This window comes from Salvelinus fontinalis, chromosome 22 (assembly GCF_029448725.1).
Source record: "Salvelinus fontinalis isolate EN_2023a chromosome 22, ASM2944872v1, whole genome shotgun sequence".
Classification (NCBI taxonomy): Eukaryota; Metazoa; Chordata; class Actinopteri; order Salmoniformes; family Salmonidae; genus Salvelinus; species Salvelinus fontinalis.
In genome coordinates this window covers 3,880,583-3,901,187 of record NC_074686.1, presented here as the reverse complement: position 1 = coordinate 3,901,187, position 20,605 = coordinate 3,880,583, and the positions used below count along the sequence as shown (strand labels likewise).

Below are 20,605 nucleotides of genomic sequence, written 5' to 3'. Positions count from 1 at the left end.
TGTAATTGGAAAGGCTTTTAAGTGATAACACAGCTGTTGAGGAATATGAATATTGAGAGAGTGCGGCAGACCTGCCTGAACCCTTCCAACCTCACTTTGCACTCACTCCATTTTTGGCAAATGCTTATTTTTCTGAACAACAGAGGCTGTTTCATGTTTCGGGACAAACCGGATCACTCAAGAGTTCCAATGCGCCAATTGTTTGCTTGCCTAGGATTATAGGCTTGATCACGCAGGTCGCCAGCCTACGTAAGAAACTGTAGAAAACGAAGAGTGGGGTGTTTACATTTTCTACGCCGGTGGCTGGACGAAATTTGCGCTTGTTGGATGCATCTCCGCCTTGTCGTTTGTCGTTATCCGACTGGCCGGTGTTGCCCGGAGCTCCCCATCTGATAGCGGAGTCGAAGGATCAATCAACGATGGTCGCATGTCACGAGCCGTGGAAGACGAAGACAGCGGCCTCCCGCAAAGCAGTCTACACTCCCAACGAGAAGCCCGGAGCAGATACAAACAACGAATAGTTTCGCCGTCCTGGAGTCTGATCTTCCTGCACCTTCGTCGCTAGGGGGTACCTGTGTCTGCGGCCGCAGTGACTAATCCTACAATTTTGAAGTCGACGTCGGCAGCCTTCCGTCACCCTGCTCTAACATAAATAACATGATAATATCTACTTCTGCTAAGCTTCCCAGTAAAGCAAGTAAGAATCCCAGAAGAAAAGGGCTCAAAATAGCCCACGTTAACATATGTAGCTTAAGAAACAAGGTTCATGAAATCAATAATTTGCTAGTAACAGATGACATTCATATTCTGACTATGTCTGAAACTCACTTAGATAATACCTTTGATGATACAGTAGAAGCAATTAAAATGGTGGAGGTGTTTCTGTTTATATTCAGAACCTCATTCCTGTAAAGCTTAGAGAGGATCTCATGTTAAATACTGTTAAAGTAATATGGCTGCAGGTTCATCTGCCTCACCTAAAGCCCATTCTTGTAGGAGGGTGCTATAGACCACCAAGTGCTAACAATCAGCATCTGGATAAAATTTGTGAAATGCTTGATAATGTATGTGATATTGTAAGTCTTCGGGCCGCAAAGTGTTGCTGGAGCTTCCGGACTGTGAACCGTCGCTGGAGGTTCCGGGCTGCGGACCGTCGCCGGAGGCTCTGGACTGGGAACCGTTGCTGGAGGCCTGGTGCGTGGAGCTGGCACAGGATGTACTGGGCCGTGGAAGCACACTGGAGGTCTGGAGCGTAGAGGTGGCACCACGCGTCCTGGACACATGACCACCTTCGCACGGCAAGTGCGGAGAGCTGGCACAGGACGCACTAGGCTGTGAAGGCGCACTGAGGACACAGTGCGTAGAGCCGGCGCAGGATATACTGGACCCTGGAGGCATACTGGAGACCAGGAGTGCTGAGACAGCACAACCCATCCTGGCCAGATACCCCCTTTAGCACGACAAGTGCGGGGAGCTGGCACAGAACGCACCGGGCTGTGGAGGCGCACTGGAGACACGGTGCGTAGAACCGCAAAACATGGCACCTGAATGGTGACCAACTCCACACGATGAGTACAGGGAGTTGGTTCTTGTTCCCACCTTGGCTCCGCCAACCACCCCGTGTGCCCCCCCCCCCCATTTTTTTTTTTAGGTTGCCTCTCAGGCTTCCAGTATGGCCGCGAACCCCGGTGTCGTCGTTGTTGATCCTTTGCTGCTTGCTCCACGGCAGGCTTTTGTGTCTTGCCAAGACTTCCTCCCAAGTCCAGGATATTCTCTCCTCGACCTCCTCCAAAGACCAGGATGCCATCTCCTCCGCTGCTTGATCCAGTTGTGGTGGGATCTTCTGTCACGTTCGTTGTTAGAATGAATGGACCAAGGCGCAGCGTGCGTAGAGTTCCACATTATATTTAATAGTGAAACTTACAACCAAAACAACAAAGAATATAACAAACGTCCAGTATTGCAGTGCTCAAGGCAACTATACAAAAACAAGATCCCACAAACAACAGGTGGGAAAAGGCTGCCTAAATATGATCCCCAAACGATAGACAGCTGCCTCTGATTGGGAACCATACCAGGCCAACATAGAAATGCAAAAACTAGAGTACCCACCCTAGTCACACCCTGACCTAACCAAAATAGAGAATAAAAAGGATCTCTAAGGTCAGGGCGTGACAGTGTTGTTGTATGTGTCGAACTGCTTTGCTTTATCTTGGCCAGGTCGCAGTTGTAAATGAGAACTTGTTCTCTACTTGCCTACCTGGTTAAATAAAGGTGAAATAAAAATAAAATAAAATTGGACCCAAGTTAAACAATTTAAAGGCAATGCTACCAAATACTAATTGAGTGTATGTACACTTCTGACCAACTGGGAATGTGATAAAATAATTAAAAGCTGAAATAAATCATTCTCTCTACTATTATTCTGACATTTCACATTCTTAAAATAAAGTGGTGATCCTAACTGACCTAAGACAGGGAATTTTTACTAGGATTAAATGTCAGGATTTGTAAAAAACTGAGTTTAAATGTATTTGGCTAAGGTGTATGTAAACTTCCAACTTCAACTGCATTTGCTAATGCTGCATACATTTTCTTTAAAGCACTATCCAGATCCATCGGATGTAGTGATCACAATATTGTAGCCATATCTAGGAAAACCAAAGTTCCAAAGGCTGGGCCTAATATAGTGCATAAGAGGTCATTCAAGAAGTTTTGTAGTGATTCCTATGTTGTTGATGTAAAGAATATTTGTTGGTCCGTGGTGTGTAATAAGGAGCAAACAGGAGCTGCACGTGACACATTTATGAAATTGCTTAATCCAGTTACTAATAAGCATGCACCCATTAAGAAAATGACTGTAAAAACAGTTAAATCCCAGTGGATTGATGAGGAATTAAAAATGGTATGGTTGAGAGGGATGAGGCAAAGCACAAACATTCAACAAGGACAGCAATTACACAAATGACTGATGATTGGCTGAGAGAAATTGATGATAAAAAGATTATGGGGGCTCTTTTATTAGACTGGAGTGCGGCTTTTGACATTATCGATCATAGTCTGCTACTGGAAAAACGTATGTGTTATGGCTAGGGCTGTTGCGGTAACCGTATTACCGCTACACCGGCGGTCACGAGTCTCCAAGCTCTGATGCTGCTGAAGGTCATTAGTAGCCTACCAAACTTGCTAACTGCCTGATACTCAGCAGTCTATTGTCCCTCGAATCACTCTGACATCAATGAAAATGTATTCTAAAATCTAATCAAACACTTCATGAGAGCCCATGAGCTCATGTTGTGCAACATTTCTATAGGCTATGCAATTGAGTGAGAAAACAGAGTGATGGCCTCTAATAAAAAGAGGTGGTGCCCATCGGCATTCTGTAGGCTAGGCTTACCATATTTATTTCTCAACTTTCCTAATATTAAGCACAGTTCTTCTATTTACAACAGGAGTGTAGCCTACCTGGCTGGCATGAAAATAAACCCAGTGGAAAAGCGTCCTCCGTTCGCTATTTAAGTCCATAGATTACATGTATTTTTTTTCCTGCTGCACCTGTTTCGATACAGGTGCAAGATAATGGTTCATTCTAAATTTAAAACAAATGTCACACTTCTATCATTTAGTATATGTAAAGACAAGATTAAATCAAGAATAGTCTGATGGGTGACAATATTAGCCTATCACTTGTGAATGATATATTATCACTTGTGAATGATGCCCAGCAAAAGAAACAATGCCTTTTTTTTGTGACTTGTTCGAATCATAGTCGCACACCTCATGTAGCCTAGCCCACATGTTTTAATACGTTTTGTATCACAACTAAAGTGACCAAATAACTTCTTAAAATTAAGCACATTCATCTGCTTGACAAGGGGTGTAGAGCCTAACTGGCATATATAAGCAGCGTGTGAGTTTCAGGTCTGGGGAGAACATTTTCACCATAAAAATGCACCTTTATAAGAAAACCATTACATGCATAATTGCATTTACAGTCACTTTTGATAATGGTGTTTTTCCGCTAATGGAACATTCACGCTTATAGCCTAACGCCATGTGCACATTGCTGCGCTTATAACGTGAAGATATAGCCTAATAGTTTATCAATATTTGAAGCTAAACATTATGAACTGTTGCGTCAGCCACATTGCATAAAAACGTTTTTTTTTTATACTAGTGGTTGTATTATTTTGGGATCTATCGCATCCCACAATTGTCCCAGACTATGTTTAGAATATTTATTTCTCGCACAGAATAGAATAGGTCGACTTTTGTACTATGGGGGATAGTTGATTGACATAGGCTGGTGCTTTTGCTGTTCGTTAGGCCAACTCATCTTGTTGGCTGACTAAAAGTAAACGTGGATAGTTCTTCCAATATCTTCTATATGCACCTCGGAATTGGATAAGGACGAGTGCAGTTGAGTCCCCGATGTGTCTGTCTTAACTTGTAGCCTGTGAAAAAGACCTGAAAAAGACGTGACGGAGAGCCGTGTGAGTGAGAGACGCTTCGGGTTGCACGGCACACTCAGGGAGAAGGGCACAACGCAGCACTCAATGCCACAAAAGGCAGGGATTTTTGGGGGTATATTACGGCCAAAAAGGGGATGCCTCTGTGAAATTCAAGGCATTATCAAGTGCTTGTCAAATTGTGAATGAGAGACTATTGGGAGTGTTCACAGCCTGTGCAAAAAAAACAAAGCAGAGCTCATGCCTTTCAAGCAACTTTTTTCAAATCATCATTAGTCTCATCATGCAGCCTTAAAATGTATAGAAAATATAAACATACAGCCCAACGTTTGTAGAACAACTAAAGTTACATAAATAACTCTAAATTAAGCATATAGCAGTACCTATTTATATATTAACCGCTCAACACAGAATAGCCGCATGTGCGCACTCCCTCAAATTGTGTGAAGAAAAGATTTAGATTTTATTCAGCTTTGTTCAATTGTATTCTTCATACTATAAAATACTATAAAATAATTCCACGGAATTATAAGCAAATCTTGTCTGCTAAATTAACTAGTGTAGCCCACAGCCATTTGGCATAGCCACACCAGGACCTAACATAAGGACAACTCAGAGTATGCTATTCTTTTCTTCTAAAATAGACTACATTTTCTTCATATCATGCTTCTTTAGACCTGTCTCAATAAATAATGGATTTATTGTGAAGGTGTAGGCTTTAATACATGGATTTATTAGACTTTTTAAAATGTCTTGTGGAAGCCAGGAGATGCTAAATGTGTTTATGTTAATTAACAGTCAATTAGTCAATGAGACCGACAGTTATTTGCTTGACAATCACCAGCTGACAGCATTTTGTGACCGCCACAGCCCTAGTTATGGCTTTACACCCCATACTATACTGTGGATAAATAGTTACTTGTCTAACAGAACACAGAGGGTGTTCTTTAATGGAAGCCTCTCCAACATAATCATGGGAGATTCAGGAATTCCCCAGGGCAGCTTTCTAGGCCCCTTTTATAAATCTTTACTAATGACATGCCACTGGCTTTGAGTTAATCTAGTGTGTCTATGTATGCTGATGACGCAACACCATACACATCAGCTACTACAGCGACTGAAATGACTGCAACACTTAACAAAGAGCTGCAGTTAGTTTCAGAGTGAGTGGCAAGGAATAAGTTTGTCCTAAATATTTCTAAAACTAAAATCATTGTATTTGTGACAAATCATTCACTAAACCCTAAACCTCAACTAAATCTTGTAATACATCTATAAATCTCTCCTGGATCAAAGTGGAGGAGAGATTGACTTCATCACCACTTGTGTTTATGAGATGTATTGACCTGTTGAATTCACCGAGCTGTCTGTTTGAACTACTAGCGCACAGCTCGGACACCCATGCTTACCCCACAAGACATGCCACAATAGGTCTCTTCACATTCACCAAGTCCAGAACAGACAATGGGAGGCGCACAGTACTACATAGAGACGTGACTACATGGAACTCTATTCCACATCAAGTAACTGATGCAAGCAGTAAAATTAGATTTAGAAAACAGATAAAAATAGACTTTATGGAACAGCGGGGACTGTGAAGCAACACAAACATAGGCACAGACACATGCATACACACACGATAACATACGCACTATACACACACGTACACATGGATTTAGTATTGTAGATAAGTGGTAGTGGTGGAGTAGCGGCCTGAGGGCACACAGTGTTGTGAAATCTGTGAATGTATTGTAATGTTTTTAAAATTGGAACTGCCTTAATTTTGCTGGACCGCAGGAAGAGTAGCTGCTGCCTTGGCAGCAGGTAATGGGGATCCATAATAAATACGAAGACAAATTGAAATAACTTAATTAGGCCCTAATGTATGGATTTCATGACCGGTAATACAGATATGCATCTGTTGGTCACAGATACCTTTAAAAAAAGTAGGGGCGTGGATCAGAAAACCCGTCTGTATCTGGTGTGACCCCCATTTGCCTCATGCAGTGCGACACATTTCCTTCGTATAGAGTAGATCATGTTGTTTATTGTGGCCTGTAGAATGTTGTTCCACTCTTCAATGGCTGTGCGACGTTGCTGGGTATTGGCAGGAACTGGAACACTCTGTTGTACACACCGATCCAGAGCATCCCAAATATGCTCAATTGGTGACATGTCTGGTGAGTATGCAGGCCATGAAAGAACTGGGACATTTTCAGCTTCCAGGAATTGTGTACAGATCCTTGTGACATTTGGCTGTGCATTATCATGCTGAAACATGAGGTGATGGCGGTGGATGACTGGCACGACAATGGTCCTCGGGGTCTCGTCATGGTATCTCGGTGCATTCAAATTGCCATTTGTAAAATGCAATTGTGATCTTTGTCCGTAGCTTATGCCTGCCCTTACCATAGCCCACCGCCACATTGGGGCACTCTGTTCACAACTTTGACATCAGCAAACCGTTCGCCCACACGACACAATCAGCCCGGTACAGTTGAAACTGCTATTAATACGTGAAGAGCACATTTTGTCAGTGTGCCAGTGGCCATCGAAGGTGAGCATTTTAAGTCGATTACGACGCCGAACTGCAGTCAGGGCAAGACACTGGTTAAGACGACGAGCATGGAGATGAGCTTCCTTGACAGTTTGTGCAGAAATCCTTCAGTTTAGCAAACCCACAATTTCATCAGCTATCCGGGTGGCTGGTCTCAGACGATCCCGTTAGTGAATAAGCCGGATGTGGAGGTCCTGGGCTGAGGTGGTTACATGTGGTCTGCGGTTGTGAGTCCGGTTGGACGTACTGAAAGATTATCTAAAATGATGTTGGAGGTGGATTATGGTCGAGAAATTAACTTTAAATTAACTGACAACAGCTCTGGTGGACATTCCTGCAGTCAGCATGCCAAATGCACGCTCCCTCAAAACTTGAGACATCTGTGGCATTGTGTTGTATGACAAAACTGCACATTTTGGAGTGGCCTTTTATTGTCCCCAGCACAAGGTGCACCTGTGTAATGCCCATGCTGTTTAATCAGCTTCTTGATATGCCACACCTGTCAGGTGGATGGATTATCTTGGCAAAGGAGAAATGCTCACTAACAGGGATGTAATCAAATTTGTGAAAATAAATTGAGAGAAATAAGCGTTGGAACATTTCTGGAATTATTTATTTCAGCTCATGAAACATGGGACCAACACTTTACATGTTGTGTTTATATTTTTGTTCAGTATAATTAAGTCACATGACATGATGCTCAACCAGCACTCCGCATGGTGCCTGACAGGTTTATGATGCTAGCTTAGACTTCGTAAATGGAGTCCTAGCAGACATGATTCCTTGTCACTTAAAAGCTATTATAAAAATGTACTGAGGATGTAAGGGAAATTCTTAAAAGCGGGCTGCTGATAGTTACTACCACAGCTCACATACTCAGTGGTGCTAACCCCATGCCAGCCAAAGCTCATAAATAATAAGGAGATGCAGAGCAGACTGCAGGGATGATGATGCCACATGATTGACATTTAATGCAAATGCTGTTATTATCTGACAGGCAGGCAGGAAGCTACACTATATATACAAAAGTATGTGGATACCCCTTCAACTTAGTGGATTTGGCTAGTTCAGCCACACCCGTTGCTGACAGGTGTACAGAATCAAGAACACTGCCATGCAATCTCCATAGACAAACATTGACAGTAGAACGAATGGCCGTACTGAAGAGCTCAGTGGCTTTTAACGTGGCACCATCATAGGATGCCACCTTTCCAACAAGTCATTGCCCCGGTCAACTGTAAGTGCTATTATTGTGAAGTGGAAACGTCTCGGAGCGACAACGGCTCAGCCGCGAAGTGGTAGGCCACACGAGCTCAAAGAACGGGACAGCCAAGTGCTGAAGCGCGTAGCGTGTAAAAATCATCTGTCCTCGGTTACAACACTCACTACCGAGTTCCAAAATGCCTCTGGAAGCAAAGGCAGCACAAGAACTGTTCGTCGGGAGCTTCATGAAATGGAGCTCCCGACGAACAGCTGCAACCCCATCGAACACCTTTGGGATGAATTGGAACGCTTACTGCGAGCCAGGCCTAATCACCCAACATCAGTGCCCAACCTCACTCATGCTCTTGTTGCTGAATGGAAGCAAGTCCCTGCAGCAATGTCCCAACATCTAGTAAAAAGCCTTCCCAGAAGAATGGGGGCTGTTATAGCAGCAAAGGGGGGACCGACTCCACTTTTGGTCATGTAGTGTATCTCTGCTCTGATCATTTACAGTCAAACAGAGACTGGCCAGGTTTACTCTCATGGTGTCGGTATACTACACTATACTTTTCTGTGGCCACGGTTGGTGCAGAAGGTTGTAAAGTTGCTTGTGGGTGGAGGATACATCATTTGATCTATGGCATCTAGTTACTGTGTCAGCCCTGGCTCCTGCTTGATTACAGCAAGGACGTAGCCCTAGTTGGTAGGTCCTTGGTTAGTGTAACCAGTAACACTATGATCAAATTAAGGCACATTTAATACATTATGTCCTGGAAATATAATCCTAATGTTTTTGTTTTTCATAATTTAAACTGAAGAGGTGGTACTGTAGCATATTCATGCATACAGATATTTGAATTGCGTTTAAAAATGAGCTATTTTGAGGTAAGTAGGAATGCTCTGGAACACTTAAGAGGGATATGCATGATGTATAATAAAAGACAAAGCACATCGTAATCTTTGTGTGGTTAAAAAAAAAGGAAAGAGGGAAACACAAAGAGAGACATCCTCTGTTCCTGAAAAGCTTAAGGGATCACTCCTCCTGTCCTGTCAGATACTTGCCTCCTTCTTCCCTCCCTTCTTCCCTCCCTCTATCCAGGATGGTTGCCCATCTCTGATCTCTGTGCCAGGATTATTCCTGTTGGGCCTGTTACTTTTCACTCCCTCTGCCAGGATCTCCGGTGCTGTTACTTTTCACTCCCTCTGCCAGGATCTCCGGTGCTGTTACTTTTCACTCCCTCTGCCAGGATCTCTGGTGCTGTTACTTCTCACTTCCTCATCAACGTGTGGGAGTGTGAAAGCAAAACATTGATATCAAACTTCTACATCATACAAGATCCAATAAGACATTTGACTGCAAAACACAGCTGCACCATAATGTATTACCTATATCTGTACGCAATATAGACCCACTACTGTAACTACTACTTAGACCCAGTTTTACAACATCTGGGGAAAAAATAGCTGCAGCATATTACTGTATACCTGCACCACTGTAAAGCACAGCCTCCATACGTAATACAGCTAGAAGCTACAACAGCCTGCCATCGCCCAAAACAGGAACTATACTGATAAGCCACTACCCATTTCTATCTTCCTGTTGCAACGCCTAGACATTTTTCTGACATTGGCCTCAGTTTCACCCTGCTGCGTCCCGACCCCGCACTTCCATTATGTTCCCTCAGAGCAAGCAACTTCCATAAGGCTGTCACATATCCGTCAGGGAGAAGGGGGATGAAGGGAGAAGGAGCGAGACGGGGGAGAGATGATACATCTAAGTGCAGCGACTAGGGCCTAGCTACCATCTAATGAACAGTCGAAACCCCCTGCCTAGTCCTAACAACCGTCTACGAGCATCAGGGACTAGGTTACGATAAGGACTTAAGTCTTGTCACCTTGTCCAGCATTGATCAAACCAGGCTTTATGACGTGTCGTCAGACCTTCCCGACAACATCCAGCAGAGCTTAATAATCTCATATATTTCCTTCCTTTCCTCTGACATCCCATGCACCCCCTGACAGTCACTCAAGATAAGCCAAAAGCCTTCTGACAGTATAGAGAGCATATATAAAACACATAAATAATATGTGCTGCCATTTTGGCACCGGGAGTCAATGGAGCAAAAGATTCTGTTTCTCCATTTCTGTTTGAGTGAATTCTCACAATCAAATCTGGTAACAATCCTGACACGATTAAAAGAAAAACTATTTTAAAGCAATGAACCTCAACGTAAAAGGCATTTGAAAACCTCTATAGAAAGTCACATTGAAGTCACCAGCAGAGATTAAATTATGTGAGGCACCCTGCTTTATAAATGTGTTTTTAAACAAACACCAAGGACAGTTGGCATATACAATATTAATCTCGGAAACGCAGAACTAAAATCTTGACTAAATGCATCTGAGCTAAACCATGGGCCAAATGTCCCCTCCAATTCCAAGATACAAAAAAAATGCGAACACCTGCTAAATTGTGATTTGTCCAAATGGTCAGTGACAAATTCCTCATTAATCGTTGCATACCACCGTCTGTTGACATACCATCCTACGTCACGTGCGTCTGTCCACTAAATATGAATACAGTATTAGTATGTTACAGTAGCTACAATAGATCAGATGAGTAAACTATCAATATTTAAAACATCTTCTAATATCACCCATCCACAGCCAATCTACTGTACAGTGGCATTATCTCAGTGACAGAACTACCCACTGCCCAGCTATAGATTATAGGCCTCCGTCTTCTGTCTGATCCTCTGCCATCCCATCCAGTCTCTATCCAGCCTGACTATAACGACAGAACCTGTGGCTAAACCCAATCAATTACCGCTGTGTACAATTCATTACCAAACTTCCCTCTGAGAACCGTGATTCAGTTCATCTCTGTTGTGTTTTAATTAAACCCAATCACAGCACACTGACTGGCTGCTGCTGTCGCTGCTGTGTCTGTGGAGTCTCCCTCAGGATGCAATTCTCTTTCAACGGACTGATAATAGAATATGACATTGGTGGAGATGTTCTGTTATTCTTCACTCTCAGTATTGCTCTGTGTCCTAAGATAACTAATGGTGACCTGAAACGCTTCTTGTTGCCCGAAGTCTTCATGTTTTTAAAAAGCATTTAGAGATTAGATTTCGTCAAACAATGATAACTGAAGTAAATTATTCGCATTATGCCTACACATTTTAGGTGTGTTTTAGTTCATGGAAATGTCGTGTTTATGTTTGTTGTTAATATGATAATAGATTCAATGTTGTTGCCTAATATACAGACAGCTTTACAGTTGAAAATCAAGGGCAACACTCCTCTTTATGACAACAAATTGCAACTGTAAGCGGTATATTAAGCAACAACGTTAAATATATAGAATCATTGAAAACTGTAAAGGAAGTAATATGTTGAATAAATGCACAACTTCTTACAATAAACGATAGTCGGTGTCTTGAAAACTTGCTGCTCTTGAATTTAAAAAATAGTAAACTGAGAGCAAATAGACTCAAATGCAAAACTGAGTTTAAATGTATTTGGCTAAGGTGTATGTAAACTTCCGACTTCAACCGTGTGTAAAAACCTCCAAAGACACATCCCTGCTCTCACAGTCTCCAGGGAAGTTGATTGCTACAGTTTGTGTTAAAGACAAGATTTAGCTTTTACTAAACCTGGAAGTCTCCTCAGGTCGATAGATACCTTTACGAGGGAGACCTGTTCCCAACAGTACAGTGTTAGTGAAAGGACAAACAGGGTACGTACCTATACTGTACACTACACAGTTGTTCTTGTCGTCTTCTGCTGCCAGCCAGGTGATGTCCTGAAGCCACCTGGGACCGCCAGTCAGAACCATTGGGACAGGCCGCTTTGCGGACAGGGCGCTCTGTCGGACAGGAAAGACGTTGGTGGTACGTTAGTATTTTGCTGTCTAAAAAACCTGTGATCACTCATTCATCAATCAGGCCTGTCGCTGTTATGGAAAGTGAGTTTCCATAGTCTTTTTCAGTTGACCTGACAGTGAGATTGAAGGATGGCATGTGTGGTGTGTGTGGCGGGGAGTGTCTTATGGGGTACAGCCCAGGCCTAGGCCGTCACTCGAATTTGTCCTCAGAGACAATGGGGTTACGGGGCTCTTTTGAATTTTCTTGTTCTTCAGGGTGCTTTAGAATCCCGAAGAGAGTTCGGATGGAGAAGAAGAAAGGAGGAGAGCTGCGTTAGAAGTGATCTTTAGACACATTGTACCTCGCTATCTGTACGATCGCCGCTGCCTCCTGAAGACTGGCAGGGAAGGGAAAGAATCGAAAGAATTGGTGTGCGTTTCAAAAGAGTGACCCAGGGCTGCAGATCACAATGCAGGGATAAATGATTGTGTCAATATCTTGGACTATATTTCACTTCCTGCCTAGTTCAGATATGGTATGTAATTTCTCATAAAGAGTGGTTTAATGTGCTTTCAGAGACAGAGGCATAATACCACTGCTTGACACATGACTCTCTGTCTAAATGTAAGTGTTCCTAATCTGTAACAAGTCGACCCTCTCCTCTGAGCTAAACAGCAATACTGGGCATCCTTGAAGTGAAGTGATCTATATCCAACTGTGCGTAGTGTAGAGACTCTGGGTACATCCGAAATGGCCCTCTATTCCCTATATAGTGCTCTTTTTTTGGACAATGGAATAGTGAATGTCTATAAGGAATAGTGCATGTAATTAAAAATAACACATTTCATGTATTTCTATGGAAGAGGGTGAGATTTCAGTCGCAGCCTCTGCCATGGTTTTAGGAACCTTGTCGTTAAATGAAAATCAATACAGCAACAAGTTGACTCCCATGATAAGATAACCCTCATTGATTTTTGGTTTTTCTAGACTTTGGCCGACTGTTCAATCTAACGTGAACTTTCAACCGCGAGATTAGGATCACAGTGAGTGGATCAGGTCAGGGCATAAGTTCCAATGTATCTCTGTGAGCTGATCTCTACCTCATGTTCAGCAATAGGCTGGTATACCATCAATGACTACTTCTAGGAGATGGAAGAATGGGTCTGTTCGCATACAACCCGGATCAAACTGGTTTTAAAGCTACATTCTGCTATTCGAAAAAGAACAAAACGGTAGTGACAGAGTACACTCTATATCAAGAATTGAAATGATCATTAAACCCATTCAAGATCCCAGGCTGTAGCTTCAAGTATCCAATACTTCTGCATACATACAAGGGAAAGTGAAAGGAAAGGGGGATACCTAGTCAGTTGTACAATTGAATGCATGCAACTCCTCCTGAGCCATTGTGACTGAATGTGTCACACCCAGCTGATGCATAGATTTACATGTCATTAGATGATGACATGGATCTGCAGGCAGCTGTCCACTTCAGACAATAAGATGAGCAAGATGTATCATATCGATAATAGCTATACGTAAAATCATGTGAATTATAGTGTCCCATAAGGATCATTTTTAGCAACAATTTTGACAAAAGATTTGGCTATATTCAACCATGGAAGAAAGAGCTCTCTAAATTTGCTCTCAGACATTTTTATTTAATTATAGCATTAATCTTTCATTAGCCTAATAGCCCAAAATCTGCATTTCTGCTGAATGCTGCCATTTTTCTTCTCCCTCATCTCTTCAGTCACCTGGTTGGCTAATTTGACAGGGGTTTAGGGCCCTGGCACTGCACCGGGCGGGGGAGATGAGAGGCAAGGGTGAGGCGGGTGAGGGACACTTATCAGGCCTCAGCAGCAGCAGCAGCAGCAGCAGCAGCAGGGGCTTGCCATCTCATGGTCACACTGGGCTGTTTTTCTGCAGGGAGGTCGTCCTCCACATAAGGATCGTGCTGTCTTCAATATGTCATTCTAGCTTCTCACCACTTATCCAGGGAAACAGCATCACGGTTCCATTTTTAACAACAACTGGATACAGGTCTTCCATGTTGCTACTTCTATTCACTGAGAGGCAACGTGGAACGAGGGAGAGCACGGTTTGTTGTTTTGAAGAGGGAGATTGAACCAACTTTTTCAATAGAACACTCTGAAAAAGTGTTCTATTGAAAAAGTTTGTTCAAGCTCCCGTCCTTAACACAATGGAAAAATTGAATGATTTATTATTGAAATATTGAAATAGCATGGGCGACCGAGAAAAACAAATTGATACAATTTAAGGCCATGTGGCAAACAATAATGCAGGCACTAGGGATGAGGTTGTGAGCATGTGTCACGCCCTGGCCTTAGTATTCTTTGTTTTCTTTATTATTTTAGTTAGGTCAGGGTGTGACATGGGGAATGTTTGTGTTTTGTAGGTTTTGGGTGGTTATATGGTAAAGGGGGTGTTGGGTGTAGTGTTTTTGGTTTGTGTTGAGTGTATATGTCTATGTTATACGTTTGTAGCCTGTATGTGCACTACGTTCATAGCTTCACGGTCGTTTGTTTGTTTTGTTAGTTTTGTAAGAGTGTTTTGTTTCGTTTCTCCTTCTTCATAATAAAAAGAAGATGGCTTATTTTCCAAATGCTCCGTTTTGGTCCGTCTCTCCCCCACACGATCGTGACAGAATTACCCACCAACATCGGATCAAGCGGCATGTAAAGCGGCAACAGGACCCACCTACACAGGATTCTTGGACATGGGAGGAGATACTGGATGGTAAGGGACCTTGGGCACAACCGGGAGAATATCGCCTCCCTCGTGAAGAGCTGGAGGCAGCGAAAGCCGAGAGGAGGCGATATGAGGAGGCAGCACGGAAGCAAGGCTGGAGACCCGTGAGTAATACCCAAAAATTTCTTGGGGAGGGGCTCATGGGGAGTGTGGCGAGTCCAGATGGGAGATCTGCGTCAACTTCCCGTGCTACCCGTGAGGACTCTAAGAGGGAACCTGAGCCAGTCGGGCTGATATTGGAGGTGAGCAATGGGAATGATACAGAGACTGTTAAGGATTTATTGGGGAGGTTGGAAGAGAGTGAAATGAGGGAGCTGCTGTGTTGGTGCGTGAGGCACAAGATCCACCCGACAGAGCGTGTGCGGGATGTGATGTTACCTGAGTCAGCTCTCCATGCTCGTCCTGATGTGCGTGCTAACCGTCTGGGAATGACAGTCCCACGAGCCAGGCCTCCTGTACGCCTCCCTAGTCCTGCACCTCCTGTATTAGCCCCACGTACTAACTCTCCTGTGACAGTCCCCAGCCCAGTACAACCAGTGCCTCCTCCACGCACTAGCCCTATGGTGCGTGTCTCCAGCCCTTTACCACCAGTGCCTAAACCACGCACCAAGCCTCCTGTGTGTCCCCAGAGTCCTGTGCGTCCTGTTGCTGCTCCCCGCACTAGCCCTGAGATGCGTGTCCCCAGTCCGGTACCACCAGTTCCGGCACCACGCACTAGGCCTAATGTGCGCTCCCAGGGTCCAGTATGCCCTGTTCCTTCTCCCCGCACTAGCCCTGAGATGCGTGTCCCCAGTCCGGTACCACCAGTTCCGGCACCACGCACCAGGCCTACAGTGCGCCTCAGCCGGCCAGAGTCTGCCGTCTGCACAGCGATGCCTGAACTGCCCGTCTGCCAAGCGCCATCTGAGCCATCCGTCTACCCAGCGCCATCTGAGCCATCCGTCTACCCAGCGCCATCTGAGCCATCCGTCTACCCAGCGCCATCTGAGCCATCCGTCTGCCCCGAGCCATTAGAGCCGCCCGTCTGTCCCGAGCCGTCAGAGCCGTTCGTCAGTCAGGAGCCGCTAGAGCCATTCGTCAGACAGGATCTGCCAGAGCCGCCAACCAGACAGGATCTGCCAGAGCCGCCAACCAGACAGGATCTGTCAGAGCCGCCAACCAGACAGGATCTGCCAGATCCGCCAGCCAGCCATGTGCAGCCAGATCCGCCAGCCAGCCATGTGCAGCCAGATCCGTCAGCCAGCCATGAGCAGCCAGATCCGTCAGCCAGCCATGAGCAGCCAGATCCGTCAGCCAGCCATGAGCAGCCAGATCCGTCAGCCAGCCATGAGCAGCCAGATCCGTCAGCCAGCCATGAGCAGCCAGATCCGTCAGCCAGCCATGAGCAGCCAGATCCGTCAGCCAGCCATGAGCAGCCAGATCCGCCAGCCAGCCATGAGCAGCCAGATCCGTCAGCCAGCCATGAGCAGCCAGATCCGTCAGCCAGCCATGGGCCGTCCCTCAGTCCGGAGCTGCCGTCCCTCAGTCCGGAGCTGCAGTCCCTCAGTCCGGAGCTGCCGTTCCTCAGTCCGGAGCTGCCGTTCCTCAGTCCGGAGCTGCCCCTTATCCTGGTGCTCTCCCTTATCCTGGTGCTGCCCCTTATCCTGGTACTGCCCCTTAGTCGGAAGCTGCCCCTTAGTCCGGAGCTGCCCCTTAGTCCAGAGCTGCCCCTTAGTCCGGAGCTGCCCCTTAGTCCGGAGCTGCCCCTTAGTCCGGAGCTGCCCCTTAGTCCGGAACTGCCCCTTAATTCAGTGGGGTTAATGTGGAGGGGGGGCATTTGGAGGAAGCTACGGAGGCGGTTAGTGACTGTGGTGGGGTGGGGACCACGACCAGTGCCGGAGCCGCCACCGTGGAAGGAAGCCCACCCAGACCCTCCCCTAGACTGTGTGCTGGTGCGCCCGGAGTTCGCACCTTAAGGGGGGGGTTATGTCACGCCCTGGCCTTAGTATTCTTTGTTTTCTTTATTATTTTAGTTAGGTCAGGGTGTGACATGGGGAATGTTTGTGTTTTGTAGGTTTTGGGTGGTTATATGGTAAAGGGGGTGTTGGGTGTAGTGTTTTTGGTTTGTGTTGAGTGTATATGTCTATGTTATACGTTTGTAGCCTGTATGTGCACTACGTTCATAGCTTCACGGTCGTTTGTTTGTTTTGTTAGTTTTGTAAGAGTGTTTTGTTTCGTTTCTCCTTCTTCATAATAAAAAGAAGATGGCTTATTTTCCAAATGCTGCGTTTTGGTCCGTCTCTCCCCCACACGATCGTGACAGAATTACCCACCAACATCGGATCAAGCGGCATGTAAAGCGGCAACAGGACCCACCTACACAGGATTCTTGGACATGGGAGGAGATACTGGATGGTAAGGGACCTTGGGCACAACCGGGAGAATATCGCCTCCCTCGTGAAGAGCTGGAGGCAGCGAAAGCCGAGAGGAGGCGATATGAGGAGGCAGCACGGAAGCAAGGCTGGAGACCCGTGAGTAATACCCAAAAATTTCTTGGGGAGGGGCTCATGGGGAGTGTGGCGAGTCCAGATGGGAGATCTGCGTCAACTTCCCGTGCTACCCGTGAGGACTCTAAGAGGGAACCTGAGCCAGTCGGGCTGATATTGGAGGTGAGCAATGGGAATGATACAGAGACTGTTAAGGATTTATTGGGGAGGTTGGAAGAGAGTGAAATGAGGGAGCTGCTGTGTTGGTGCGTGAGGCACAAGATCCACCCGACAGAGCGTGTGCGGGATGTGATGTTACCTGAGTCAGCTCTCCATGCTCGTCCTGATGTGCGTGCTAACCGTCTGGGAATGACAGTCCCACGAACCAGGCCTCCTGTACGCCTCCCTAGTCCTGCACCTCCTGTATTAGCCCCACGTACTAACTCTCCTGTGACAGTCCCCAGTCCAGTACAACCAGTGCCTCCTCCACGCACTAGCCCTATGGTGCGTGTCTCCAGCCCTTTACCACCAGTGCCTAAACCACGCACCAAGCCTCCTGTGTGTCCCCAGAGTCCTGTGCGTCCTGTTGCTGCTCCCCGCACTAGCCCTGAGATGCGTGTCCCCAGTCCGGTACCACCAGTTCCGGCACCACGCACTAGGCCTAATGTGCGCTCCCAGGGTCCAGTATGCCCTGTTCCTTCTCCCCGCACTAGCCCTGAGATGCGTGTCCCCAGTCCGGTACCACCAGTTCCGGCACCACGCACCAGGCCTACAGTGCGCCTCAGCCGGCCAGAGTCTGCCGTCTGCACAGCGATGCCTGAACTGCCCGTCTGCCAAGCGCCATCTGAGCCATCCGTCTACCCAGCGCCATCTGAGCCATCCGTCTACCCAGCGCCATCTGAGCCATCCGTCTACCCAGCGCCATCTGAGCCATCCGTCTGCCCCGAGCCATTAGAGCCGCCCGTCTGTCCCGAGCCGTCAGAGCCGTTCGTCAGTCAGGAGCCGCTAGAGCCATTCGTCAGACAGGATCTGCCAGAGCCGCCAACCAGACAGGATCTGCCAGAGCCGCCAACCAGACAGGATCTGTCAGAGCCGCCAACCAGACAGGATCTGCCAGATCCGCCAGCCAGCCATGTGCAGCCAGATCCGCCAGCCAGCCATGAGCAGCCAGATCCGTCAGCCAGCCATGAGCAGCCAGATCCGTCAGCCAGCCATGAGCAGCCAGATCCGTCAGCCAGCCATGAGCAGCCAGATCCGTCAGCCAGCCATGAGGAGCCAGATCCGTCAGCCAGCCATGAGCAGCCAGATCCGTCAGCCAGCCATGAGCAGTCAGATCCGTCAGCCAGCCATGAGCAGCCAGATCCGTCAGCCAGCCATGAGCAGCCAGATCCGTCAGCCAGCCATGAGCAGCCAGATCCGTCAGCCAGCCATGAGCAGCCAGATCCGCCAGCCAGCCATGAGCAGCCAGATCCGTCAGCCAGCCATGAGCAGCCAGATCCGTCAGCCAGCCATGGGCCGTCCCTCAGTCCGGAGCTGCCGTCCCTCAGTCCGGAGCTGCAGTCCCTCAGTCCGGAGCTGCCGTTCCTCAGTCCGGAGCTGCCCCTTATCCTGGTGCTGCCCCTTATCCTGGTGCTCTCCCTTATCCTGGTGCTGCCCCTTATCCTGGTACTGCCCCTTAGTCGGAAGCTGCCCCTTAGTCCGGAGCTGCCCCTTAGTCCGGAGCTGCCCCTTAGTCCGGAGCTGCCCCTTAGTCCGGAGCTGCCCCTTAGTCCGGAGCTGCCCCTTAGTCCGGAACTGCCCCTTAATTCAGTGGGGTTAATGTGGAGGGGGACCATTTGGAGGAAGCTACGGAGGCGGTTAGTGACTGTGGTGGGGTGGGGACCACGACCAGTGCCGGAGCCGCCACCGTGGAAGGAAGCCCACCCAGACCCTCCCCTAGACTGTGTGCTGGTGCGCCCGGAGTTCGCACCTTAAGGGGGGGGTTATGTCACGCCCTGGCCTTAGTATTCTTTGTTTTCTTTATTATTTTAGTTAGGTCAGGGTGTGACATGGGGAATGTTTGTGTTTTGTAGGTTTTGGGTGGTTATATGGTAAAGGGGGTGTTGGGTGTAGTGTATGGGTTTGTGTTGAGTGTATATGTCTATGTTATACGTTTGTAGCCTGTATGTGCACTACGTTCATAGCTTCACGGTCGTTTGTTTGTTTTGTTAGTTTTGTAAGAGTGTTTTGTTTCGTTTCTCCTTCTTCATAATAAAAAGAAGATGGCTTATTTTCCAAATGCTGCGTTTTGGTCCGTCTCTCCCCCACACGATCGTGACAGCATGCAGGTCTGGGCAGAGGATATTGTCGTTGTTTGTGTACGTCTGTAAGTTGTTGTTCGTATATGTATGTTTGTATTTGGTGTTAAAAAATATATATATATATTTTAAAATATATATATATATACATATAAAATAATAATTAGTTACTATACTGAACCAAAATATAAATGCAACATGCAACAATTTCAAAGATTTTACTGAGTTACAGTTCATATAAGGAAAACAGTCAATTGAAATAAATTCATTAGGCCCTAACCTATGGATTTCACATGACTGGGCAGGGGTGCAGCCAACGACTGGGGAGCCAGGCCTATCCAATCAGAATGAGTTTTTCCCTACAAAAGGGTTTTATTACAGACAGAAATACTCCTCAGCATCACACAGCCTGCGACACGGTTATCCCTTGTGGCTGGGGCCGCAGATTGTCCCAGGCTTGTGGCTGTCAAATCCCTTCTGTGTCTTGCTGTTTCCATCTGCCCTGCAACCTGCCCTGTCTGGAACTGCATGGAGTACCAGCGTTAGCCTACGTTGCTACCATGACATCCAAAACCAAAGCCGGTGGGAGTAACGGAGAGGACAGTGTTTCTCTATCACAGGTGATGAATCTTTTAAACAAGCAGTTCTTACAACAACAGGAAAATAACTTCAAGAGCTTTGTCCAAATACTGATGGACTCAACTAATAAAATAATGGACGATCTGACCAGAGAGGTCCAGGACATTAAGAACAATTTGCAGTTCTCCCAAGGAGAGGTGGATGTCCTGAAAGAGACCTGCAACAATATGACACCTAACTGTAAGTCCACGCGAGATGACATCAGCACTGTCTGTGAATCATTATTAACAATATCTGGGAAAACAGACAATCTAGAGGGACAATCCAGGAGTCATAACAGCATTGTGGATGGCATACCAGAGTCTTCACACGAGAACTGAGCCGAGTCTGAGGA

At 46.4% G+C, this 20,605-nt stretch overlaps 1 protein-coding gene across 2 annotated transcripts in view; it reads right to left on the bottom strand.

Moving 5' to 3' along the window:
• The window catches only part of LOC129819575 (zinc finger protein ZFPM2-like), a 102,036-nt gene that overhangs the window by 15,705 nt on the left and 65,726 nt on the right, over positions 1-20,605 (bottom strand). For both annotated transcript variants that reach the window (XM_055875933.1, XM_055875934.1), the window contains one exon: positions 11,980-12,100. In XM_055875933.1, coding sequence (XP_055731908.1) covers positions 11,980-12,100 — 121 coding nt within the window. The remainder of the gene's footprint in view (positions 1-11,979; positions 12,101-20,605) is intronic.